The sequence below is a fragment of the Somniosus microcephalus genome, chromosome 12, assembly GCF_052327205.1.
Source record: "Somniosus microcephalus isolate GS21.2 chromosome 12, FLI_Smic_1.0, whole genome shotgun sequence".
Lineage (NCBI taxonomy): Eukaryota > Metazoa > Chordata > Chondrichthyes > Squaliformes > Somniosidae > Somniosus > Somniosus microcephalus.
This window is the reverse complement of record NC_140998.1, coordinates 152,581,341-152,607,843: the sequence shown is the minus strand read 5'-3', so window position 1 is coordinate 152,607,843 and position 26,503 is coordinate 152,581,341. Positions and strand designations below refer to the sequence as shown.

At 49.6% G+C, this 26,503-nt stretch overlaps 1 protein-coding gene across 5 annotated transcripts in view; it reads right to left on the bottom strand.

The window, feature by feature from the left end:
• The window catches only part of jmjd7 (jumonji domain containing 7), a 46,167-nt gene extending 20,005 nt beyond the window's left edge, over positions 1-26,162 (bottom strand). Inside the window, exons 1-6 of one of the 5 annotated variants that reach the window (XR_015080318.1) lie at positions 25,985-26,159; positions 16,202-16,355; positions 15,267-15,520; positions 13,504-13,560; positions 5,703-5,798; positions 3,504-3,580 (exon numbers count right to left, since the gene is read on the bottom strand). Coding sequence is in view for 4 of the 5 variants with exons in the window: in XM_086003671.1 (XP_085859797.1) it covers positions 3,504-3,580; positions 5,703-5,798; positions 13,504-13,560; positions 15,267-15,520; positions 16,202-16,355; positions 25,985-26,033 (687 nt within the window). In the remaining variant the exon portion in view is untranslated. Of the gene's footprint in view, positions 1-3,503; positions 3,581-5,702; positions 5,799-13,503; positions 13,561-15,266; positions 15,521-16,201; positions 16,356-25,984 lie in introns of all 5 variants that reach the window. The other 4 variants (XM_086003671.1, XM_086003670.1, XM_086003672.1 and 1 more) reach the window with 4 other exon arrangements.
• Positions 26,163-26,503: the final 341 nt, after the last annotated feature.

Sequence of the window (26,503 nt, the reverse complement as noted above, 5' to 3'; positions counted from 1 at the left end):
GGCTGTGGAGGCTCAGTCGCTAAGTGTATTCAAGACCAAGATCGATAGAATTTTGGATACTAAGGGAATCAAGGGATATGGGAATAGTGCAGGAAAGTGGAGATGAGGTAAAAGATCAGCCATGATCTTATTGAATGGCAGAGCAGGCTCGAAGGGCCGAATGACCTACTCCAGCTCCTATTTTTTATGTTATTATATTCTTAATTCACTCAAAAGCATTTAGGCCTGATAGAGTTGGTGAATGGGAACCAAAAAATGGTTCTCAACCACTTTTTCTTTGCTTTTTAGCTAATTCCCGACACACTTCTATTGTGTTGTTGGTTGCTACAGCCTGTGCCCAATCTACATATCTGTGATAAGGATGCCATCTCTAAAGAACAAGGAGCTAAACTATCAAATGGAGTCTTGGGTAATGAACTCCTTAATAATCCTTGAACATTAGCTCTTGATTTGTGGAGACGGGCTTGAACGTATACCCATAATAAATACTGTATCTTTGTATGGGTGAGAGGAGTCTTTAATTATTTATCACACTAACCTGAAACTGTTGAGCAGCTGTAATTGAAGCTGGGATATAAATGAAGGGAAGGAGTAAAGCACAGTGCCCACAGCTATCTCAGGTGACATGGTTTTTGTTTTGAGGAACATAGATAAAGTGCCAAAGCCCGCTGTCAAGGCCACAGTCACTTTGGACTATATGACTCCTCATAATGGAACAGGAACTAACTGATTGGGCCTGGGGTAGGTAGTAAGCCTAGAGAGCTTGGCCTTTTTGGCACATGGTATCCCTGGAGAAGGTGGTTCTGGCTTAGGTTTCCAAGCCCAGTAATGTAGAGGAGAGAAGCTGTCAGTATAGATATCTTCTTCTCTTCTTAGGCAGTCCCTCGGAACCGAGGATGACTTGCTTCCACATTAAAAATGGGTTCTCAGGTGACTGATGAGTCCAATGCAGGACCTACAGTCTCTGTCACAGGTGGGGCAGACGATGGTTGAAGGGGCGGGTGGGTGGGGTGCTTGGGTTGACGTGCGCTCCTTGCGCTGCCTGCGCTTGGCTTCCGCTTGCTCCCGGCGAAACGACTCGAGGTGTTCGGCGCCTTCCCTGATGCTTTTCCTCCACTTTGTGCGGTCTTGGGCCAGGGATTCCCAGGTGTCGATGGGGATGTTACACTTTTTCAAGGAGGCTTTGAGGTATACCCGGGGTTGCTTCAGCGACTTTTATCATTACAGCTGTTAATTCAGCTCTCTCCAGTATCAGTGCATACCTTTACTTCTTCTCCTGAAGGCACCAACTCATGCTGAGGTACATTTATGTGCACACCAACAGGCTTGTAGTACCTCACCCGAGTAGCCATTCTTCATCTGTGAACTTGGACTGTGAGTGTCAGCAGTAAATTCTACCATGGGAGGCATCGCAGCTTAGTCCAATCCTGTGCTTGCCCAACATGTATAACACGCACACTTGCCAGCATGAGGCACTGAATAGTGATCAGGAGCAGGAACCCTGGCTAACTTTTACAATCTCTAGCTTTGGGTAGGTGAAATCAATTGTAGTATCCATGCTGCTATCCTGACTCAGCTCAGCCATCCCAGCACAAACCAAGAGCATTATAGTCGTTATTGCCTATTCCTAAACCAGGTGCTGCAATCACCCACAAGGCCCATAGGAGAAGCTGCATCTTCAGCTCAATGGCACAATGCTTTGGAGTTTTGAGTGCAGTGTGCATTGACTGTTAGGATACCAGTTTGAGCCTGTAATTTGCCACATGGTACTCCCAGTCTCAGCCACGTCATCATGGAGTACGACTTCCAAGTGGGAGCCAGGTGCTTCCTCTGGGACACACTGGTCACCTTTCCTGCATTTGCTGGATGCCCTGTAGCGAGCAGTGACAGCTGAGCCTGGGAGCAAAGTGCCAGCTTTCCCTCTTGACCGGGTTAGAATGAGACACAGAAAATGTTTTTTGCAAAATAATTTTTTTTAAACAAACAAATATTATAAAGTTGGGCTAATTATCCTGTGTAATTTTGCCTATATGCAACCTTTCAAATTACTGCCTAGCTCACTGTGGTCTAAACACACCATTAAGGTTGTAGGTTCCTCTGTTTTTAATAAAACAAAAAAATGTGAGAAGTAATGTACAAGAATAAAAATAAATTGGACTTGTCCAGATAGGACTGCTTTGATTCTTATTATTACAGTTTGCATTATATATATAATCTACAGCATAGTGTGCACATCCTGTTCATAAACCTTATTTCTTGTCACGATTTTCAGTCACACTTCTTATGTTAACATTTAGCACTGAAAATCCCGATGTAAACTTTTATAATGCGAAAGCCCTTTCTAAAGTTCTAAGGGGGAAAAATTCAGTATCGACCATTTTGGGGCGCTAACATTAGCGCCGATGACCACGAAATTGAGTTTAAGCGGCCAAAGAGGGAAGTGGAGTGCTAAATCAAGTGCTTCACTTCCTTCTTAGGGTGCTAATGTCGGAGGGTGGGGCGGGGCGGGGCGGGGTGGAGACTTCAGCAACACTGCACGTTCAAAGGCTCCTTCCCTCCGTTAAAGGGAAAGGCCATCGCTGCAGGCTCTGCAATTTAAAATGTACCTACCTGGACCACCAAGGCAGCCACGATCCCGCGCGATCAGCCCGGCACTCAAGCAGAGTGCCAGGCTGATCGATCGCGGGCAGGAACCCGCGAAAAAAACTAGAAGAAGAAAGGTAAGTTTTTTTTCCACTTACCTCGGCCACCTCGCCTTTAACCATCGCCCCTGAAGCAGCCGGCCACCCCGATGCATGCCTCCTGCAGCTGTCGGTGTTTTCGACCGCCGCTGCTGCAGGGGGCAGAAGTCAATTTCGGGTTTGGGGCGCTACTGGAGCGATGTGCACGGCGATGACGTCACGATCTCCAGGCGAAGGAGATCGCCCCGGAGGCGCTAATGGGAGGCGCAAAGGCACCCAATTTCACCCCCTAAGCATTTTATTCGCCATGATGTTTGAATCATTCAAAATGCTTTTTGAAAAAAATTTCATCTGCCAATTTGGCTCAGCAACTGAACCTTTTAAATAAATGTTAAAAAAAATTACACATTTCACAATAACACCAGGCACTCTAGGGATCTCTCTGAGTGAGATGGCTAATTTTGCTCAATGTTCTGCAGTGGAAAGAGGCAGGTTTGAATCCACCTCAAGTAATCAGTTTGTACAATATGGAACAGAGAGGCTACCGAGCAGAGACTCTCAGTAGGAGAGAGCAAAAATTATAGGGGATTATCACCGATGGCTGATTTCTGGCACGTACTGGTCGCTAGTTACAAAGGGAATTGACAACAGCTTAGAAGCAGGCACTGTGTTCTGTCAGCGCCAGGGGGTCAGGCAAGTTCTGACAAAGAATAGGGGGCTAAAGTTATAACACAAAGGGACCCCTAGCTGAAAAATAGCCTCTCCATAAATACACACATTTTCATAAAAAAGTATTTTCAGCCCTTGTGACAGGTGCTTTACCTTCTCTGCATTCTGCACGTCTATCACATCGAAGGAACCATCTTCGTTCACCTTGTACGCTGCAGGCTGGAAGAGTTCTGCAGAAACAATAGACCTGAGATTCAGTGACTAGCCCGGGTCTTAGAGTGTTACATTAGTGCTCAGTCTGCAAGACACCCGTGACGTCCCCATACGCAGTATTTATACCAGTTTAAACTACGGAATGGTGGGTTGTTCCTCACATCTCTTTTATTGAGTTTCCGATTTCAGCCATGCCATGAGCAGGAACTATTGAGAGGAGAGGAGGACAGCAACTGCCCACAGAGGGGGAAAGGAATTTGGTGGGAGAGAGTGTTCTTGTGCACACTGTGGTGTTTGGGTCAGCAACAGCACTTCCTGGTGACTGGGAGCAGGTCCCACCTAACTGCTCAGCTAAGGATGGAGCAGTCTTGACCTGACCAACAGAATCCGCAGCTAATTGTCTCTGCTCAAAGGAAAGCAAAACAACAAATTTCATTCATTTAGTGCCTTTAATGTAGAAAAATATCCTCAGGCCCTGTGCAGAGGAATAAGGAAACACCAATCCAAAGAATAAGATTAGGAGCAGTGACCAAAAGCTTGGTCAAAGAAGTGGGTTTTTAAGGAGGGTCTTAAAGGTGGAGGGGCAGAGGAGTTTAGAGAGGGTATCCCATAGCGTAGAGCCTAGACGGCTGAAGCCACATCTGCCATTTGGCAGAGAGAAGGGAGGGGGAACACACAAGAGGCCAGAGTTGGAGGAACGCAGAGCTCTCATAGGGTTCTAGGGCTGGAGAAGGTTACAGAGATAGAATGAGGCGAAGCCATGAAGAAATTTGGAGGTGCCGAAGGCATGGATGAGTGTCTCAGCAGCACATGGGCTGAGGCAGGTGTGGGGACGGGTGATGTTATGGAGGTGGAAGTAGGTGGTCTTTGTGATGGAGAGGATATGGGATCAAGAGCTTAGCTCGAGTTCAAAAAGGACACTGAGATTGCGAACAGTCTGGTTCAGCTTGAGATGGTGTCGCGAGAGGGTATTGTGGTGAGGGTACGGAGTCTGTGGTGGGGGCAAAATCCGTTGTTGTCAGTCCTTCCAATGTTTAATTGGAAGAAATTACAGCTCATCCAAGACTGGATGTCAGACAAGCAGTCTGACAACACAGAGGCAGTGCTGGGGTCAAGAGATGGTGGAGCGGTAAAGCTGTGTGTTGCTAGCATAGATATGGAACTTGACTCCACATCTTCGGATGCTGTTGCCAACGTGCAGCATTTAGATGAGGAAGAGGAGAGGGCCAAAGATAAATCCTTGGGGTACTCCGGAGGCAAAGGGACGGAGGCAGGAAGAGAAGCCATTACTGGAGATGCACGATTGGATCGGTAAACGTAGAACTAAGCGATGGAAGTCCCACTGAGCTAGACAATGAAGGAGAGGTGTTAGAGAAGGATGGTGTGGTTGACTGTGTTAAAGGCTGAAGAGAGGTCGTGAAAGATGTCATTTGTGATTTAGATTAGGGCCGTTTCAGTGCTGTGGCAGTGACGGAAACCTGATTGATACATTGAACTATGGAGTCGTAGGAAAGATGGGCACGGATTTGGGACGCAATAAGCTGTTCTAGGACTTTGGGGAGGAAACGGAAGTTGGAGGTGGGGTTGGTAGTTTGCAAGGACAGATGGGTCGAGGGTGGGTTTTTTGAGGAGGGAGGTGATGACAGTGGGTTTGAAAGGGAGGGGGCAGTACCTGAGGAGAGAGAGAACCATTTACAATGTTAGCTAGCATGGGAGCCAGGAAGGGAAGTTGGGTGGTCAGTGGGAATGGTTTAGTAACTTCTAACCGGTGCTACTTCTTTACCAGGGAGAGCCTGATGGAACAATGCAGACCAAGTTCATTCCATATCTATTTCCATTTCCCTTACTGGTCATCGTCAAGGCCTCTTGGAATGAGACTGCAATCCATATGGGATAAATGACCTGTTCTGTACAATGGCCCACAAGTAACTGGGCTGAGATTAATCTGCCTTTCCAGCCAGGCTGGACAGAAGCTCAGAGGTAAGGGACAGTGCTGGGAAGGCCTGACCTACCATATGGGATAAATGACCTGTTCTGTACAATGGCCCACAAGTAACTGGGCTGAGATTAATCTGCCTTTCCAGCCAGGATGGACAGAAGCTCAGAGGTAAGGGACAGTGCTGGGAAGGCCTGACCTACCATATGGGATAAAGGGTCTGTCAGTGGGAGGGTGGAGGATAAAGTGCTTCTCTCCAGAAACCACGCAGTACAGGTTCTCATAGTGATCTTTATGCACTGAAATAAAATTTAGAAATAAGAGTCAGTAAAATAGTTCAAAGGTGCAGGAAATCCAGTGCAGACAAATCAAGTAATGGGTTTACAGCACAGACAGTACTGACTCGCCCACCTCGGAGAACACACACACCCAGTTATCCAGGCTTGCTCACTTTCTAATCCCCAATATTCAGATATATGTATCTCTAATAATACTGAAAATCGTGCCGATGTCATGCATTTCCTGTGCACAAGCAACAACAACTTGCATTTATAGAGCGCCTTTAACGTAGTGAAACGTCCCAAGACGCTTCACAGGAGTGTTATCAAACAAAATTTGACACCGAGTCACATAAGGAGATATTAAGACAACTGGCCGAATGCTTGGACAAAAAGGTAAGTTTTAAGCAGCTTAAAGGAATGAGAGGGAGATTTAGGGAGGGAATTCCAGAGCTTAGGGCCTAGGCAGCTGAAGGCACGGCTGCCAATGGTGGAGCGATGGAAATCGGAGATGCGCAAGAGGCCAGAATTGGAGGAGCGCAGAGATCTCGAAGGCTTGTAGGGCTGGAGGAGATTACAGAGATATGGATGGGCGAGGCCATGGAGGGATTTGAAAACAAAGATGAGAATTTTAAAATTGGCCCGGGTGCCAATCAAGGTCAGCCAGCTCAGGGGTGATGGGTGAACGGGACTTGGTGCGGGTTAGGATATGGGCAGCCGAGTTTTGGATGAGCTTAAGTTTATGTAGGGTGAAAGATGGGAGACTGGTCAGGAGAGCATTGCAATCGAGGTAACAATGACATGGATGAGGGTTTCAGCAGCAGATAAGCTGAGGCAGGGGCGGAGTCGGGCGATGTTACAGAAATGGATGTAGGCGGTCTTGGTGATGGAGCGGATAAGTGGTCATAAACTCATCTCAGGGTCAAATATGACACCAAGGTTGTGAACAGTCTGGATCAGGCTCAGGCAGTCTTGAATATACTCAACGGCTGAGCCTCCACAGCCCTCTGGGGTAGAGAATTCCAAAGATTCACAACCCTCTGAGTGAAGAAATTTCTCCTCATCTCAGTCCCCTTATTCTGAGACTGTGACCCCTGGTTCTAGACTCCCCAGCCAGGGGAAACATCCTCCCTGCATCTACCCTGTCAAGCCCTGTAAGAATTTTGTTTGTTTCAATGAGATCACCTCTCATTCTTCTAAACTCCAGAGAATGTAGGCCTAGTCTACTCAATCTCTGCTCATAGGACAATCCCCCATCCCAGGAACCAGTCTGGTGAACCTTCGTTGCACTCCCTCAATGGCAAGTATATCCTTCCTTAGGTAAGGAGACCAAAACTGTACACAATACTCCAGGTGTGGTCTCACCAGGGCCCTATATAATTGCAGTAAGGCGTCTTTACTCTTATACAGTAAGACATCCCTCCAGTCTGTGTTACTGACTGTATCTCTACTGATGTTAATCCAGCTCCCTCACACTGTCACTCAGTAACCCCTCCCCCAGCACCCTATGTTACTGACTGTATCTCTACTAATGTTAATCCAGCTCCCTCACACTGTCGCTCAGTAATCACTCCCCCAGCACCCTGTGTTACTGACTGTATCTCTACTGATGTTAATCCAGCTCCCTCACACTGTCACTCAGTAACCCCTCCCCCAGCACCCTGTGTTACTGACTGTATCTCTACTGATGTTAATCCAGCTCCCTCACACTGTCGCTCAGTAATCACCCCCCCAGCACCCTGTGTTACTGACTGTATCTCTACTGATGTTAATCCAGCTCCCTCAGTCGCTCAGTAATCACTCCACCAGCATCCTGTGTTACTGACTGTATCTCTACTGATGTTAATCCAGCTCCCTCACACTGTCGCTCAGTAATCACTCCCCCAGCACCCTGTGTTACTGACTGTATCTCTACTGATGTTAATATAGCACCCACAGTCACTCAGTAACCCCTCCCCCAGTGCCCTGTGTTACTGACTGTATCTCTACTGATGTTAATCCAGCTCCCTCACACTGTCGCTCAGTAATCACTCCCCCAGCACCCTGTGTTACTGACTGTACCTCTACTGATGTTAATCCAGCTCCCTCACACTCTCGCTCAGAAACCCCACCCCCAGCACCGTTACTGACTGTATCTCTACTGATGTTAATCCAGCTCCCTCACACTGTCACTCAGTAACCCCTCCCCAGCACCGTTACTGACTGTATCTCTACTGATGTTAATCCAGCTCCCTCACACTGTCTTTCAGTAACCCCTCCTCCAGCACCGTGTTACTGACTGTATCTCTACTGATGTTAATCCCGCTCCCTCACACTGTCACTCAGTAACCCCACCCCCAGCACCCTGTGTTACTGACTGTATCTCTACTAATGTTAATCCAGCTCCCTCACACTGTCACTCAGTAACCCCTCTCCCAGCACCCTGTGTTACTGACTGTATCTCTACTGATGTTAATCCCGCTCCCTCACAGTCACTCAGTAACCCCTCCCCCAGCACATAGAAACACAGAAGATAGGAGCAGGAGTAGGCCATTCGGCCCTTCGAGCCTGCTCCGCCATTCAACGAGATCATGGCTGATCATCCAAACCCTAGCACCCGGTCCCTACACCGACAGCCATCCCACCCAAACCCTATCCCCATAACCCCACGTATTTAATCCCCCCTAACACTAAAGGTCAATTTTTATCATGGCCAATCAACCTAACCCGCACATCTTTGGACTGTGGGAGGAAACCGGAGCACCCGGAGGAAACCCACGCAAACACGGGGAGAATGTGCAAACTCCACACACACACCCTATGTCACTGACTGTATCTCTACTGATGTTAATCCCGCTCCCTCACACTGTCGCTCAGTAACCCCTCCCCAGCACCCTGTGTTACTGACTGTATCTCTACTGATGTTAATCCAGCTCCCTCACACTGTCACTCAACAACCCTCCCAGCCAGTACCATGTGATAGTGATTAGAGACCTGGGCCTAGAAATTGGGTATAGCCCCGCTTGAGGCGTTAGAACTGGCGCTGCGCAAAGTTTATAGCCAGACGAAACTTATCGCTGCCTGGCGAGATATTGGGTTGCATCGCCCCCAAAGGGGATTGAGGCGCTAACTCAGACGTTGCACGGGGCTCCTAAGGCGCAAAAGTTCAGGCGCTACCCAATTTCGTCGCGGACGGGCGCAGCGCAGGTGATCTCAATTACCGGAAACCACGAGACTTCCAGGCGCCGGCCGGCTCTTAAAGGGGTGGGTCAGTCAGCCTGAGCTGCTACACTCAACGCCCTGTAGTCCTCAGAATCGGCGCTCGCCCTTCTCTGGCGCAACAAACTTGGTGAGGATGGAGAAGGTGAGACAGAGAGCAGAGCACTTCAGCACTGAGGCCCTGGACCACTTGGTGTCTGCAGTTGAGCGCCGTCAAGATGTTCTGTATCCTGACAATGGCAAGAGGCTGAATCAAAAGGCTTACCGGCGATCTTGGAGGGAGGTTTCTCAGAGGGTCAACTCCAACTGCTTGGCGACCAGGACCCCTGTTCAGTGCAGGAAGAAATTCAACGACCTCACTCGGGTCGTTAGGGTGAGTGTTGGTTATGCAAAATCTGATTCCCTCCATCTGCACCTAACTTCGAGGACACTGTTGCCATGATGCCCCAATGGCCATCTGTCAGCAAGCACCCATGGCCCTTTCTGGGCACACACATGGACATTTCTCTCAAGGCCACATGTAAGGGCTCTTGCACCATGGGGGACATGAGATGATATCTCAAGGCATCATGTAAGGGCTCTTGCACCATGGGGGTCTCCAGATGATCTCTCAAGGCATCATGTAAGGGCTCTTGCACCATGGGGGACATGAGATGATATCTCAAGGCATCATGTAAGGGCTCTTGCACCATGGGGGTCTCCAGATGATCTCTCAAGGCATCATGTTACAGAACTTCCCCTTCTTTCCCCTGCAGTCCAAGCTGGCAACGATGTGGAGGGAGCAGCGTCGAACCGGTGGCGGACCTCCACAAGTGGTCACTCTCATGGACCTCGAGGAGTGCACCAGATTCTTGGGAGGACGTCTGTCTGGTCCTGTAACCACTGCAGCTGCCGACCCCATTCTTGACAGCGAGGGTAAGGCTATCACCTTTTGCAACTGTCTCCTTCCACTTGGTCCCCCCGCCAGCATGCTTCCTCAGTGTGCCGCAATCTGCCATACCTTTCCGCCAACCTGTCCTTTTGCTAAAGCCACTCTTCCACCTCCCTGCTTTCAGATGCATCACCAACTGGGGCTCCACGCCCTGAAGCTGCCAGTGCCAGTGCCTCCGGAGTTGAGGATCAGGAGGAAGCCAGACCATCTGCTCCAATCTCAGAGGAACATACACATGTACAGACTGGGGATAGTAGTTCCCTGGAGGGGAGGGGGGGGGGTGCTCTGATGATCAGGCAGTTGCCGGACCAAGCGGCATGCAGCAACGCAAGGGGGGTAGGCAAGTTCGGCCACCGTTTCCCCGGAGGGCAAGGCAGGTAGTGATGACTGCTGCACAGAGTGCAGAGGAGGTGCGTCGCCTGGCTGAAATGAGCACCCAGGCCCGGCTCAGGCACACTGAGCTGATGGCTGCAGTGGGGAGGATGCCTCAGTCAATAGATTCACTGGCAAAGAGTGTGTTGGACTTCGGGGCAACAATGGAGAGGACTCTCCAGGGCTTCGGGGCAACAATGGACAGGACTCTCCAGGGCTTCGGGGCAACAATGGACAGGACTCTCCAGGGCTTCGGGGCAACAATGGAGAGGTCTGTCGAGGGCTTTGCACCAACAATGGAGAGGACTGTCCAGGGCTTCGAGGCCGCTATGGAAAGGACTGTTCAGGGCTTTGGACAATCCCTGGAAAGGTCTGTCCAGGGCTTCTCCGAGGCAGTGGCGTGGTCAGCACCGGCCTTGTCCGAAGCAATGGAAAGAACTGTCCAGGGCTTCTCCGAAGCACTGGCACCTGGTTCACAGGTCCTCACTGCTGCCACGCAGTCACTTGCCGGCCTCGTCCACACCCAGATTGAGGCAACGCGAACTCTCACTGCAGCCACCCTATCTGCATCAGCTAGGATCAGCCCGGGCCCTTCCAGTCCCATACAAGGCCAGGAATCAGTGGAGCATGCGATTGTGGCGGATGAGCCGAGCCAGTCCCCTCAGAGAGCCAGTGTGTCGTCCGACCATGGTGCAGGTGTCCTCTCTCGGCAGGTGACCATTCCACATGCCAGCGCTGGCACGTCTGCAGTGCAGCTGCCACCACCTGCAGTGCACACTGCTTCCAGCCATGCTCAGATCAAGCATCCTGCGTCCGCACCCTCCAAGCCCAGAGGTCGGCCAGGCCGTCCCTCGGGCTTCTGCGCTTCCAGTCAGCAGGCGTCCCCCAGCCTTCACCCCGCCACTGGGGTTCAATTACGTAGGAGCAGCAGGGAGGGAAGGGGCCGAGCGCGAAAGAGAAGTCGTTCTCCATCAAGGGGCCAGCAGTAGAGGGAGGTCCTGAGACGTTTCTTTGGCCAAACTCAAGGAGACCCTCACCTGTTGGAATTGTTGGAAAAAGTTTGTTCAGTTTGGCGGCTTTGCCGAAGAGTTTAGTGTTATTTTGTTTGTTATGGTTTCTGTTGACATGACGTTGTTTTGCTGTAATGAAAGACTTTTGTGACAATAAAGAGAAGTTTAAATGTGCTAAGGTGTACGTGAATAATTACAGTGATGCTGGCCTTCAGATGCTTTCAAACATCCAAAGTGCGCAGCAGTTAAGACACTCATCATTCCGCCAGAGGGGCCTCGAGACGACTCCTCATGAGCCAGTGACGGATGGCCCTTCCACTTTCAGGAGCCCTTCCATCTTCCTCCTCCTGCTCCTCCTCCTCCTCCTCGTCCGCATGCTCCTCCTCCTCCTCCTCCGCCTGCTTCTCCAGGGTCAAAGGGAAGGTGATGAATTGACGCCTTCGCCTATAAAGGGCAGCTGTAACTTGCCGGATGCAGCAGTGGACTGCAGCCTGAGAGATATTCGCGATGTCCCCAATGGCTCACTGAAAGGATCCGTTGCCATAAAAATTGAGGCCAACAGTCAGTTTAGCGGCCACCGACAGAGAGGTCATGCACCGTTGACGCGGCTGCAGATCCTCAGTAAGCAGGTGGCACAGCTCAGTAACAACGTCCATCCCGATTCGGAGCCTTCGCACACACTGCTCCTCCGACATGTCAAGGTATGACCCTAAAGACCCTCGCAGCATACCCTTGGATTGGGCAACCTCCATTGCCCTTCCTCCTTCTGGCCAATCCCGGCCCTCTCTCCCGCCGTCTTTCTGCCCCTTCATAGTGTTCGGCCAGGAGCCCGTCGCCCTCCAAAGCATCTCCCATTCCGATGCCAGTTGGTCAGAAGGCTGTTAGGTCTAGTGCTCCAACTGCTCCGGACAGGTTTGAGGGTCCCAAGTACTCTAATGCTAAAATCCCAAAACTCTGCTCCACAGTAGCTCCCCAACTCTCTCCACCAATGATCGCAATGAACAGGCCAAGTGGCTGAAGCTTCTATACTAGAGTTGTCCCCTTTAAATAGCGCCCCCGACTCCGAGAAGGGCCTGCTAACGCTCCCTCGAACTGTCACTAATAGCGCTAGGCGTTAAGGCTCCGGGCGCCACCCAATATCCGCTCAGGCGCCCCTAAAAGGCGTTGCACGATGAAATTACGTCATTATGTGCTTGCGCTCGCGGGCGCGCGCAAACACTTAGCGCAGGCGTTAAATGTATAGTCAATATGGGAGTTGTCGCTATCTTCATTGTGCCCGCCCCAACATTAGGCAACGCCCCAATTCTCGGTCTCTTAAGGCGCTAACCGCTGGCGCAAACAACCGAATTTCTAGGCCCTGATCCTTTACATAGATGTTGCTGATAGGGACCCGAGCCCACCAGCCCCGCGTATCAGGAAGTTGTGAGCACACCGACTACGATTTTCCATCCACTGGTTTATGTGTACGGAGAATCATGGGCTGCGCGTCTGTTAATCCAGTTTGCACCGTTGGTGGGTGAGCCTCCTTGCCATAAAACATATACCTGGAAAATGACCCCTTATATCTCCAGAGGTTAAACCAATCCACAGGTATTCTGCGATCAGGTCCTGAGAAACTGACACACAGACAGGACCCACGGTCTGTGCACCAACTCTCGTGATTGATATTGAAATCTATTTCTAGTCTGTCTGTAGACTCGTAGGAGGACAATTCAGAAAGTTGAGTGCACCGAGCTCATGACATACCAACACGGTGACGAGTTACTGCACACCACAGGTTGGGAGTGCGACTGCACGTCACGAGGCAGCAGGATCAGCCAGGAGACCAAGGCAGAGCTCATTGTGTGTTACTAGCGTGCAGCAATACAAGCGTGCAGGTACAGAGCCAGCTGCGTGGATTACACTGGCAAATCAAGACCCACCAAACTCTGGGTCCACAGTGGAATTAAGTCTCTGGTGGTCGAGGGCTTTATATTTAAGTGTGCCATCAATAATGGGAGAAAGGTTCATCATCAACGACACTTGCTCAATGGAAAAGTGCTCACTGTCCGGCTCGGGATCCTCACAGCAGCTGCTCCCGACAATCCCTCCCAAAACCAAAGCTCAACCCAACAACCAAAGGCCAGCTCCCTTTCATAGGCCACTTGTACAGGGCGCCGCTCCTCCCTCCTCCACCACCTGATTTCCACACGAGTAGCAGGTTCTGGTTACTTACAGGAGGTTACGGCAGCCGACTCCCCCAGCCAGAAATTTACTGCATCAGGCGCCTTCCCTAAAACAAGCGGAGAGAAAAACACATGAATCGTGCAGGAAATAGTAGAACCCAGGCTGTTACAGAGCGGCTCCCCATTGGCCTGTCAATAGAGAGCGGGCTGAACTCTGAGGCCTCCAGCTCGGCGAAAGAGGGCGCTCCGCTCCCCCACCACTGTCAGTGGCTGTGGTCGCCTCCATTTTGCTGGGGTCCCTCTGAATGGACGGTCTAGGCAGCCGCCTGAAGAGGGCACACAGCTACCACATCTATTATAAATCCCAGATTGATAGATTTTTGTTAACCAAAGCTATTAACGGATATGAAGTTAGGTCACAGATGAGTCATGATCTAAAAGAATGGCGGAACAGGCTCGAGGGGCTGAATGGCCTCCTCCTGTTCCTAGCAGTCTGTTAGACAGAGTCTCACCATCAGTGTGTTAGAGTGTCTCACCATCAGCATGTTAGAGAGTCTCACCATCAGCGTGTTAGAGTGTCTCAGCATCAGTGTGTTAGAGTGTCTCACCATCAGTGTGTTAAGAGTGTCTCACCATCAGTGTGTTAGAGAGTCTCACCATCAGCGTGTTAGAGAGTCTCACCATCAGTGTGTTAGAGAGTCTCACCATCAGTGTGTTAGTGTTTCACCATCAGTGTGTTAGAGAGTCTCACCATCAGTGTGTTAGAGAGTCTCACCATCAGTGTGTTAGTGTTTCACCATCAGTGTGTTAGAGAGTCTCACCATCAGTGTGTTAAGAGTGTGTCTCACCATCAGTGTGTTAGAGAGCCTCACCATCAGTGTGTTAGAGTGTCTCACCATCAGTGTGTTAGAGTGTCTCACCATCAGTGTGTTAGAGAGTCTCACCATCAGTGTGTTAGGGTGTCTCACCATCAGTGTGTTAGAGTGTCTCCCCATCAGTGTGTTAGAGAGTCTCACCATCAGTGTGTTAGAGTCTCACCATCAGTGTGTTAGAGTGTCTCACCATCAGTGTGTTAGAGAGTCTCACCATCAGTGTGTTAGAGTGTCTCACCATCAGTGTGTTAGAGAGTCTCACCATCAGTGTGTTAGGGTGTCTCACCATCAGTGTGTTAGAGTGTCTCACCATCAGTGTGTTAGGGTGTCTCCCCATCAGTGTGTTAGAGTGTCTCCCCATCAGTGTGTTAGAGAGTCTCACCATCAGTGTGTTAGAGTCTCACCATCAGTGTGTTAGAGTGTCTCACCATCAGTGTGTTAGAGTGTCTCACCATCAGTGTGTTAGAGAGTCTCACCATCAGTGTGTTAGAGAGTCTCACCATCAGTGTGTTAGAGAGTGTCACACCATCAGTGTGTTAGAGTGTTTCACCATCAATGGGTTAGAGAGCCTCACCATCAGTGTGTTAGAGTGTCTCACCATCAGTGTGTTAGAGAGAGTCTCACCATCAGTGTGTTAGTGTCTCACCATCAGCGTGTTAGAGAGTCTCACCATCAGTGTGCTAAAGAGCACCCCTGCAACAGTGACCACCTTTGTGACAGGAGAAGGTAACTGGCGTGGATATAGTGGTGTCGGGGGGTGGGGGGGGGGGGAGGTGGCGGGGGGTTTGTCGGGAGGGAAGAGAGAGAAACGGAACATTTTTTTTCTGTGATAGACGCTGCGAGTACTGTGAAATATACACGGGCATCCAGTCCCTGATTAACATGTTGATGCAAAGGAAGCGAAGCTGTGATTGCCACTCCTCACTCAGCCCTGGCCATACCTAGTGCCTCACTCATCCACGGGATGTGGGAGTCCACATCCTGCAGGAGCTGAGGGAACTCCTCCGTCAGGTTCGAGCATTGCTTCTGCACGTAGAACACTCCGTACGCCTCCTGTTTCTTCTCGACGATGTCCAGAACGTCCCCGAATGGCATCCGCCGCTCTTCGGGCATCACGAACCGGCCCCGGTGCACGGCATCGGCGTAACCGTTGGGGGTCACCGCCACGCTCACCGTCTGCTTTCCAACCGTTTCTCTGCAGTTAAAACACTTCAATGTTAACGTCACAGCAACTTGCATTCATATAGCGCTTTTAACGTAGTAAAATGGCCCAAGGCGCTTCACGGGAGTATTACCAAAAATCTGGCACCAAGCCACATAAGGGTATATTAGGACAGGTCAAAGCAGTGGGTTTTAAGGAGCGTCGTGAAGGAGGAGAGCGAGGCGGAGATGTTTAGGGAGGGATTTCCAGAGTTTAGGGCCAAGGCAGCTGAAGGCACGGCCGCCAATGGTGGAGCAATTAATATCGGCAATTTGCAAGAGGCCAGAATTGGAGGAGCGCAGAGATCTCGGGAGGGTTGTGGGGCTGGAGGAGGTTACAGAGATAGGGAGGAGCAAGGCCATGGAGGGATTTGAACACAAGGATGAGAATTTTAAAATCGAGGCGTTGTATCATTTGAGCTGGGGAAGGGGGGAGAGAAAAGTGATGGAAAAGGAGGAGGAAAAAAAAAGTTCTCTTCCCCCATGTCAAGTCGGAGAGCAAGACTGCCGACGGAGATTCCTCTGTACCATCCAGGCTGCCTGCCCCATTTGTGCAACTGTAGTCATGAAATAGTGGTGACGTTGAATGAAGAAAAGAGGTCCGGAAAAGAATTACTGGATGGAAAGAATTGAAGTAAACCAAGAGAATAATAAGTAAAGGGAGCTAGCACCGTACCTGAGGTATGAGGGCGTCCATTTGGAGACCGCTGGCCAGTGCCTGATGGCATTTCGCACTATGAAGGGCTTGTTGGGACTCAGCCAGCTGCGCTGGAATTCCAGTGGTGTGGGGGGCTGGTCTAAGTAGGTTATTGAGTCGTTCAAGTACAGCTCTGCAAACAAAGTAGAAATGCTGCATTCAGTGAGGGAGTAAGTCAAGAGCCGAGAGCTACGCCACAATAGAAACATAGAAGATAGGAGCAGGAGTAGGCCATTCGGCTGATCATCCAAACTCAGTAACCCTGTCCCTGCTTTCTCCCCATATCCCTTTAGCCTTAAGAAATATATCTAACTCCTTCTTGAATATATTTAATGAATTGGCCTCAACTGTCTTCTGTGGTAGAGAAATCCACAAGTTCACCACTCTCTGGGTGAAGGAATTCCTCCTCATCTCTGTCCTAAATGGCTTACCACTTATCCTTAGACTGTGACCCCTGGTTCTGGACTCCCCCGCCATCGGGAACATCCTTCCTGCATCTAGTCTGTCTAGTCCTGTTAGAATTTTATAACTTTCAATGAGATCCCCTCTCATTCTTCTAAACTCCAGCGAGTATAAGCCAAATCGACCCAATCTCCCCTCATACGTCATTCCTGCCATCCCAGTTTTCAGTCTGGTGAATCTTCGCTGCACTCCTTCCATGGCAAGAACATCCTTCCTCAGATAAGGCGACCAAAACTGCACACAATACTCAAGGTGTGGTCTCACCAAGGCCCTGTACAACTGCAGCAAGACATCCTTGTTCCTGTACTCGAACCCTCTCGCTACGAAGGCCAACATACCATTTGCCTTCTTAACCGCCTGCTGCACCTGCATGCTTACCTTCAGCGACTAGTGCACAAGGACACCCAGGTCTCGTTGCACTTCCCCTTCTCCCAATCTATTGCCGTTCAGATAATAATCTGCCTTCCTGTTTTTGCCACCAAAGTGGATAACCTCGCATTTATCCACATTATACTGTATCTGCCATGCATCTGCCCAATCACCCAACCTGCCCAAATCATACTGGAGTTTCTCGGCATCCTCCTCACAGTACACACGCCCACCCAGCTTTGTGTCGTCTGCAAACTTGGAGATATTACATCTAGTTCCCTCATCTAGATCATTAATATATATTGTGAATAGCTGGGGTCCTAGGACCGATCCCTGCGGTACCCCACTAGTCACTGCCTGCCACTCGGAAAAAGACCCGTTTATTCCAACTCTTTGCTTTCTGTCTGCCAACCAGTTCTCTATCCAAGTCAGTACCTTGCCCCCAATCCCATGTGCCTTAACTTTACACGCTAATCTCTTATGCGGGACCTTATCGAAAGCCTTCTGAAAGTCCAAATACACCACATCCACTGGTTCTCCCTTATCTATTCTACCAGTTACATCCTCAAAAAATACCAGTAGATTAGTCAAGCACGATTTACCTTTTGTAAATCCATGTTGACTTTGTCCGATCCTGTCACTGTTTTCCAAGTGCTCTGCTATTACATCTTTTATAATGGACTCTAGCATTTTCCCCACTACCTATGTCAGGCTTACCGGTCTATAATACCCCGTTTTCTCTCTACCACCTTTTTTGAATAGTGGGGTAACATTAGCTACCCTCCAATCCATGGGAACTGTTCCAGAATCTATAGAATTTTGGAAGATGACCAGCAATGCATCTACTATTTCTAGAGCCACTTCCTTAAGTACCCTAGGATGTAGATTATCAGTGTAGTGTATGTACCCGTCTACCTTTAAGGAAACTATTGTATGTAACCGTTCACCTTTAAGAGAACTACTTTAGGTGTGGCACTACTTGTTTGGCTTCTGTATACTGTAATACCGACAGTGACCACACCAGTATATAAGTGTTGTGGCAGGATTGCTGGGGCAGATTCGCCCGGACCTTCGAATAGTAAAGACCTGTTTGTTTGTTATTCCTGAAGTCTGTGTCGTTATTAACTGTACAACCCACAGACTTTACAGTGGCGACGAGTCCGATCGTACCCTGTGGCAAGACTACCAAAGCAACTAAAGAGCGTTGAAGAGAGGCAACCGCCCTCGTCGTTATGCTGGGAGAAAACACGAGGCTGCAGCAATAGAAAGGAAGAAGACTTAGCAACAAAAGCTTCCAGCAGCAACAGGCACTGACTACCCTTCTACCACGGGGCGGAGTGAGCCGATCAGCAGGAAACAAGGCGGCCGCGGAGACTGTGAGTAGCGGAAAGTGTAACGAAATCCGGAGGATAAGGGCTGTGCACTCGACCACGGTCGAGGGGGAGCGGAGCCGGTCAGAAAGTCGGGTCCAACGGCGTCGTGAGATAGCCAGACCGCGATCGGCGGGAAAAAGCCGGGCAGCGACCGAAGCCACAAAGCGCTGAGACCGGGAGCTGGCGCGGGAAGAGAGAAACTCAGCCGCAGCCGGGGAGGGAAGCACCGGACTGCGTGAGGGCTGGGAGGCGAACGGGAACAGAGCATGTGGGAGAGGCAGAGCCGACCAAAGGAGGCTGCGCGAGAGCCAGTCCAGCGGCTGAACTGTCCTCCACCAACGGGGTACCCAGCGCCGGTAGAGCCGAGTGTGCGGGAGAGAGAGAGACAGAGCCGAGCAAGGGGAGAGAGACTGCGCGAGAGCCAGTCCAGCGGCTGAACTGTCCTCCACCAACGGGGTACCCAGCGCCGGTAGAACCGAACGTGCGGGAGAGAGAAGACAGAGCCGAGTAAGGGGAGCTGTGCGAGAGCCAGCCCAGCGGCTGAACCTGTCCGTTGTGGGGAAAGCGTACCCCTTCCACCAGGGAAGAAACGCGGGAAGCCGCCATTAGGCGGCGAAGACGACAGAAGCGGGAAACCGCCATTGAAGTGGGCGGGGAGAGAAGGAAAGAGCGGGAAACCGCCATTTTCGCGGGAAAAGCCGCCATCTTAGGAAAAAAATAAAATAAAAATTGTGTTGTACCCAAGGAAAGGAAGATGCCTAAGCGGGGGGACATCAACGATTTTAATTCTGAGATAGAAGACTGGGCCACGTACGTGGAACGTATTGAGATACATTGTAAGGCTAACAAAATAGCTAAGGATGAAAAAGCTTTAACCTTACTTAACATGATGGGTGCGAAAACATTCGGGTTGTTGAAGCATCTTCTCTCACCAGCTAAACCGGCGGATCAGACTTTCGATGATATTGTAGCAGTGCTGAAGGATCACTTGAACCCCACACCGTTGATACTGGCTGAACGATCCAAATTCTATGCAAGAACGCAGAAGAAAGACGAAAGCAACACGGAATACTTGGTCGAACTGCGTAGGCTAGCGGAACACTGCCAGTTCGGAGGGAATCTGACAGAGGCACTGCGAGACAAGTTCGTATGTGGATTGTCCAAAGAAGGGACGCAAAAGCGACTACTGGAAGAGAACGACCTCACACTAGACAGGGCTGTCCTTATAGCTGCATCGCACGAAGCCGCAACGAAAGGAACGGCGGAAATGCAGCTAAAGGTGGCGGCACTCGGGGTGGACCAAATTACCTCGAGGACAACAAAATGCTATCGTTGTGGGAAGACAACACACGACCAGAATCAATGCTGGGTTAAAAACCAAGAATGCAGGAAATGTGGCAAGATCGGGCACATAGCTAAGGTATGCCGGTCAGGAACAACGTACAACAATAAGGAGTCACCACAAAAATGGTACGGAAAAGTGCAAGAGGTGACTAGGAAGAGTCTGAGGGAACAGAAGTCGGACTCACACTCCAAATGCAAAGGACTGGACAGTCTGAGAATTCACAATGTGAGTAATGAAGCTGACCGACAAACTATCTGGGTAACGCTACAGATTGCAAAGGTCCAAGTAAAAATGGAAGTGGACACCGGATCGGCGTTGACGGTCATGAATAAGCATGACTATAAAAAGTTTTTCAAGCATATTCCACTACGGGATACGGAACTAGTACTACAGACATACACGGGGCACAAAGTATTCCCCATCGGAAAGATAGAAGTCAAGGTGAGATACAAGGATAAAGATCACCACCGGTTGGACCTGTATGTATTGCCTGAGGGAGGACCACCACTTCTGGGACGGGAGTGGATCCGAAAAATAAAGATGGACTGGCATTCACTAAACACCATGACGGTGGATTCGGAAAAAGAGGATGTCAAACCGGAACGGTTGTCCAGAATATTGGACGAAGCTAAAGAGGTATTCCAGCAAGGACTGGGAACACTGCGAGGAATTAAAGCAAAGGTTAAGATTGCAGAACATGCAAGCCCAAAGTTTTTTAAGGCCAGATTGGTACCTTACGCAATACGACCAGCGGTGGAGGCAGAACTGGAAGAACTTGAACGATCAGGGGTTCTGTCAAAAGTGGACTGGAGTGAGTGGGCCACGCCCATTGTTCCCGTCATGAAGTCCTCACCAAGTAATAAGCCAGGGGGACCGGGGAAGGTCCGTATCTGCGGAGATTTCAAGATCACTGTGAATCCGGTGCTTCACATGGTACAATACCCGCTTCCGCGGATTGAAGATATCTTTGCTTCGTTGGCTGGAGGGAAGCACTTCACGAAAATAGACCTGGCTCAGGCATATTTACAGATGGAGGTCGAGGAAGAGTCACGCCAGTACCTCACCATCAACACTCACAGAGGCTTGTATCGCTATAATAGGCTGGTCTTTGGGGTAGCTTCGGCACCAGCAAGTTGGCAGAGGGCCATGGAACAGGTGTTACAAGGAATTCCAAGCACGCAGTGCTACTTAGATGACATTTTAATCACGGGAAAAGATGAGGAAGAACACCTCATGAATTTGAAACTGGTACTCACCAGGTTGAAGGAGTATGGCCTTCGGGTTAATCGCAAGAAGTGTGAGTTCTTCCAAAAACGGATCTCATACTGCGGTCATGTCATTGACCGAGAGGGACTGCATAAGTCACCTGAAAAGATAGAAGCGGTCGTGAAGGCCCCCGCTCCAGGAAACGTTTCACAGTTAAGATCATTCTTGGGGTTGATTAATTACTATCACAAGTTTCTGCCAAATTTATCCACGGTGCTGCATCCGCTGAATGATCTGTTGCGGAAAGAAACACCATGGAAGTGGAGTGAAGAATGCAAAAGGGCTTTTCGCAGAAGCAAGGAGTTGATTACCTCTGAAGAAGTGTTGGCTCATTTCAACCCAGCATTACCCCTTCGTCTAGCTTGTGATGCTTCCCCGTACGGAATTGGGGCAGTACTTTCGCACAGGCTACCAAATGGCTCGGAAAGGCCAGTGGCATTCGCGTCACGATCATTGACACCCGCGGAGCGAAATTACGCTCAAATAGATAGGGAGGCCCTCAGTCTTGTGTGGGGCGTGAAGAAATTCAACCATTACCTACAATGTAAAAAGTTCACATTGCTGACAGACCACCAGCCGTTGGTGTCCATATTCAACCCAAACAAGGCCGTTTCCACCATGACAGCACAAAGGTTACAAAGGTGGTCCGTGTTACTTGGGGCACACCAATATGAAATTGAGTACAAAAGGTCCAAACAGCATGGAAATGCTGATGGGTTATCACGCTTGCCATTGCCGATGGTGGAAGAAGCGAGTACAGTGGACCCAGTAGAGTTGTTCCACTCATCCATAGTGGAGTGTCTACCGATAACAAACTCAATGATTGAGAATGAGACAAGGAATGACCCGACTTTCACGAGTCTATGATGTAACGGTGGAGGGATGGCCAGCACAGAGCGAACCAACACTGCAAGCATTTTCACAGAGGAAAGAACAACTGTCAGTGTGTCGAGGAACCCTGATGTGTGGATCTAGAGTGGTGATTCCACCCAAACTCCAAAAGAAGGTGCTAAAGGAGCTGCACGAAGGACATCTGGGTGGAGTAAAGATGAAGAATCTAGCAAGAGCGTTTGTGTGGTGGCCAGGCATTGATGGAGACATAGAGGAGATCACGAAGAACTGCCTAGGATGTCAGAGGGTTCAGAACGCGCCACCCCAGGCTCCTCTGCATCCATGGGAGTGGCCCTCATCTCCTTGGCAAAGAGTACACATCGACTTTGCTGGTCCATTTATGGACTCGATGTTCCTAATAGTGGTGGATGTCCACTCCAAGTGGCCGGAAGTAATTAAGATGACCACCACCACGACGGAAAAAACCATCACAGTGTTAAGGACTATGTTTGCTCGGAATGGCCTGCCGGAACAGATCTGTTCTGATAATGGACCGCAATTTGTGTCCGAAGAATTCAAGAAATTCTTAAAGAGCAATGGGGTTAAGCATTACATGTCAGCCCCATACCATCCCGCCTCCAATGGATTGGCTGAAAGGTTTGTCCAGACCTTCAAGAAGGCCGTAAAGGCCATGAGTAATGAAAACATAAGTCTACAACATAAGGTGGATAGCTTTTTGTTGGCATACCGGAATGCAACACATGCGGTCACAAATCAAACTCCCGCAATGATGTTTTGTAATAGACGCCTAAGATGCCGGCTGGATTTGCTCAAACCAAACGTCAGAAGGGACGTAGAGAACCGGCAATTCCAGGGCATGAATGAAAGGGCCACTAGATCTTTCCAGATCGGTCAACGAGTTTTGGCCCGGGACTACCGTACCGAGAAATGGCAGCCTGGAACTATTGGAAAAAGGCTAGGGCCGTTGATGTACACCGTGGACATTGGGGACAATATAATAAGGCGCCATGTTGACCAAATCATAGGGTCCGCCACAAATGGGCAACCGACTTCACCACCTTACCCGGGTAATGTTGAGTCTGAGATACCCAGAACACCTACTTCCGATCTGGTAATACTGGAATCAGCTGAACCTGACACTGTCTTTCAAGCCAAATCGACTTTGCCAGAAGCACCTACTAGCCCGCCTGGAATGACGACACCACTGCGGCGTTATCCGGACAGAATCCGGAAACCTCCAGAAAGACTGAATCTATGAACTGTCTTACATAAGCTGTATATATGTTATAATGTATGTTCACTATGGACTCAGTATGTTGAAAGCTAAAAAGGGAGGATTGTAGTGTATGTACCCGTCTACCTTTAAGGAAACTATTGTATGTAACCGTTCACCTTTAAGAGAACTACTTTAGGTGTGGCACTACTTGTTTGGCTTCTGTATACTGTAATACCGACAGTGACCACACCAGTATATAAGTGTTGTGGCAGGATTGCTGGGACAGATTCGCCCTGACCTTCGAATAGTAAAGACCTGTTTGTTTGTTATTCCTGAAGTCTGTGTCGTTATTAACTGTACAACCCACAGACTTTACAATCAGGCCCTGGGGATTTATCGGCCTTCAATCCCGTCAATTTCCCCAACACCATTTCCCTACAAATACTGATTTCATTCAGTTCCTCCCTCTCATTAGACCCTATGTTCCCCGACATCTCTGGGAGGTTATTTGTGTCCTCCTTTGTGAAGACAGAACCAAAGTATGTATTTAATTGGTCTGCCATTTCTTTGTTCCCCATTATAAATACCCCTGATTCTGACTGCAAGGGACCTACGCTTGACTTCACCAATCTTTTTCTCTTCACATATCTATAGAAGCTTTTACAGTCAGTTTTTATGTTCCCTGCAAGCTTACTCTCATACTCTATTTTCCCCCTCTTAATTAATCCCTTTGTCCTCCTTTGCTGAATCCTAAACTGCTCCTCAGGTTTACTGCTTTTTCTGGCCAAATTATATGTCCTCTCCTTGGATCTTATGCTATCCCTAATTTCCCTTGTTAGCCACGGTTGAGTCACCTTTTTGTTTTATTTTTATGCCAAGCAGGGATGAACAAATTCTGTAGTTCATCCATGCGATCTTTAAATGTTTGCCATTGCCTATCCACCGTCAACCCTTTGAGTAACATTCCCCAATCAATCCTACCCAACTCGCGCCTCATACCATCGTAGTTTCCTTTATTTAAATTCAGGACCCTGGTCTCTGAGTCAACTACGTCACTCTCCATCTTAATGAAGAATTCTATCATATTATGATCGCTCCGCCCCAAGGGGCCTCGCACAACAAGATTGCTAATTATTGCTTTCTCATTACATAATACTCAGTCTAAGGTGGCCTGATCTCTAGTTGGTTCCTCGACATATTGGTCCAGGAAACAATCCCGTATACACTCCAGGAATTCCTCCTCCACAGTATTGTTACTAACTTGGTTAGCCCAATCTATATGTAGATTAAGGTCACCCATGATAACTGCTGTGCCCTTATTGCACGCGTCTCTAATTTCCTGTTTAATGCCATCCCCAACCTCCGCATTACTGTTTGGGGGTCTGTATACAACTCCCACTAACGTTTTCTGCCCCATGGTATTTCTCAGCTCTACCCATACAGATTCCACATCATCAGAGCTTCCTTACAATTGTGTTAATCTCCTCTTTAACCAGCAATGCTACCTCACCTCCTTTTCCTTTTTGCCTGTCTTTCCTGAATATTGAATACCCCTGGATGTTGAGTTCCCAGCCTTGGTTACCCTGGAGGCATGTTTCCGTAATCCCAATCATATCATATCCGTTTACATCTATTTGCGCAGCTAATTCATCCACCTTATTACGAATGCTCCTCGCATTAAGACACAAAGCCTTCAGGCTTGTTTTTTTAACACTCTTAGACCTTTTAGAATTATTATTTACTGTGGCCATGTTTGATTTAAACCCTTGATTTCTCTGACTGCCACTTTTGCTTTTCTCCTTCCTGTCTTTTGCTTCTACCCTTGTTTCCCTTTCCTCTGTCTCCCTGCACAGGTTCCCAACCCCCTGCCATTTTAGTTTAAACCCTCCCCCACAGCACTAACAAACACTCCCCCTAGGACATCGGTCCCGGTCCTGCCCAGGTGCAAACCGTCCAGTTTGTACTGGTCCCACCTCCCCCAGAACTGGTTCCAATATCCCAGGAATTTGAATCCCTCCCCCTTGCACCATTCCTCTAGCCACGTATTCATCTGAAATATCATTCTATTTCTACTCTGACTAGCACGTGGCACTGGTAGCAATCCTGAGATTACTACCTTTGAGGTCCTATTTTTTAATTTACCTCCTAACTCCCTATATTCAGCTTTTAGGACCTCAACCCGGTTTTTACCTATATCGTTGGTACCTATATGCACCACGACAGCTAGCTGTTCACCCTCCCCTTCCAAAATGCTCTGTAGCCATTCTGAGACATCTTTGACCCTTGAACCAGAGAGGCAACATACCATCCTGGAGTCTCATTTGCGGCCGCAGAAACGCCTATCTATTCCCCTTACAATACAATCCCCTATCACTATAGCTCTCTTTTTCCTCCCGTCCTGTGCAGCAGAACCACCCCTGGTGCCAGGAAGTTGGCTGCTGCTGTCTTCCCCCAATAAGCCATCTCCCCCAGCGATATCCAAAGCGGTATATCTGTTTGAGAGGGGGATGATCGCGAGCGTGCCGTGTGCAAGCTTTCTTCGGAGCCGGCGAGTGGCGAGCACCTTTGCTTTGTCACTGACCGCAAATTACAAGCCAATGTGATTCAGTGAGGGCAGTTCCCTTTGCTTTGGCCGAGCTTCTTTTAGTTTCACTGGACCATACTTCTCTTTCTATTAGTGGTGCCCTGACAGGTGTGCTGGCTGTTTGCTTGATGACTATGGGCCGTCACCCTCATTGTCCATCCGCAGGCCTGATGGGCAGCGAGCAGAGCGGCAGCTCAGGGTGGGAGAGTGACAGCGAGGGACCCGCCCCTCGGTGACTGAACCAATAAAGGGGGCGGCTCGGCTCGGCCCGGCCCCGGGTCTTCCGCACACTCACCCCGCGCCTCCTGCGCCACTCGCCGCAGACTCTCCCGCACCGATTGCATCTCTCCTCCCGGCCTCCAACAGCAGTGGCTCCGCCTCACAGCACCGCCCGGCGGCCGGGAGGAGGCACATTCACAGCGCCACCCGGCGGCCGGGAGGAGTCACATTCACAGCGCCACCCGGCACCCGGGAGGAGTCACATTCACAGCGCCACCAGGCGGCCGGGAGGAGGCACATTCACAGCGCCACCAGGGGGCCGGGAGGAGTCACATTCACAGCTCCACCCGGCACCCGGAAGGAGTCACATTCACGATAGCAAAATACTGCAGATGCTGGAAATTGGAAATCCGAGTAAACTCGAGCAACAGCACCTCGTCTTCCGATTAGGCACTTTGCAGATCATAACCTCGGCCCCTATTATAATTTTACTTATATTTTTTTCTACCCCTTTGTTTTGGGTCTTCCCTTTCCCCCCCCCTTCCTTTTTTTTCTCCCTCCACATGGCAGCTGTCTCTCATCTTGCCAGTACACT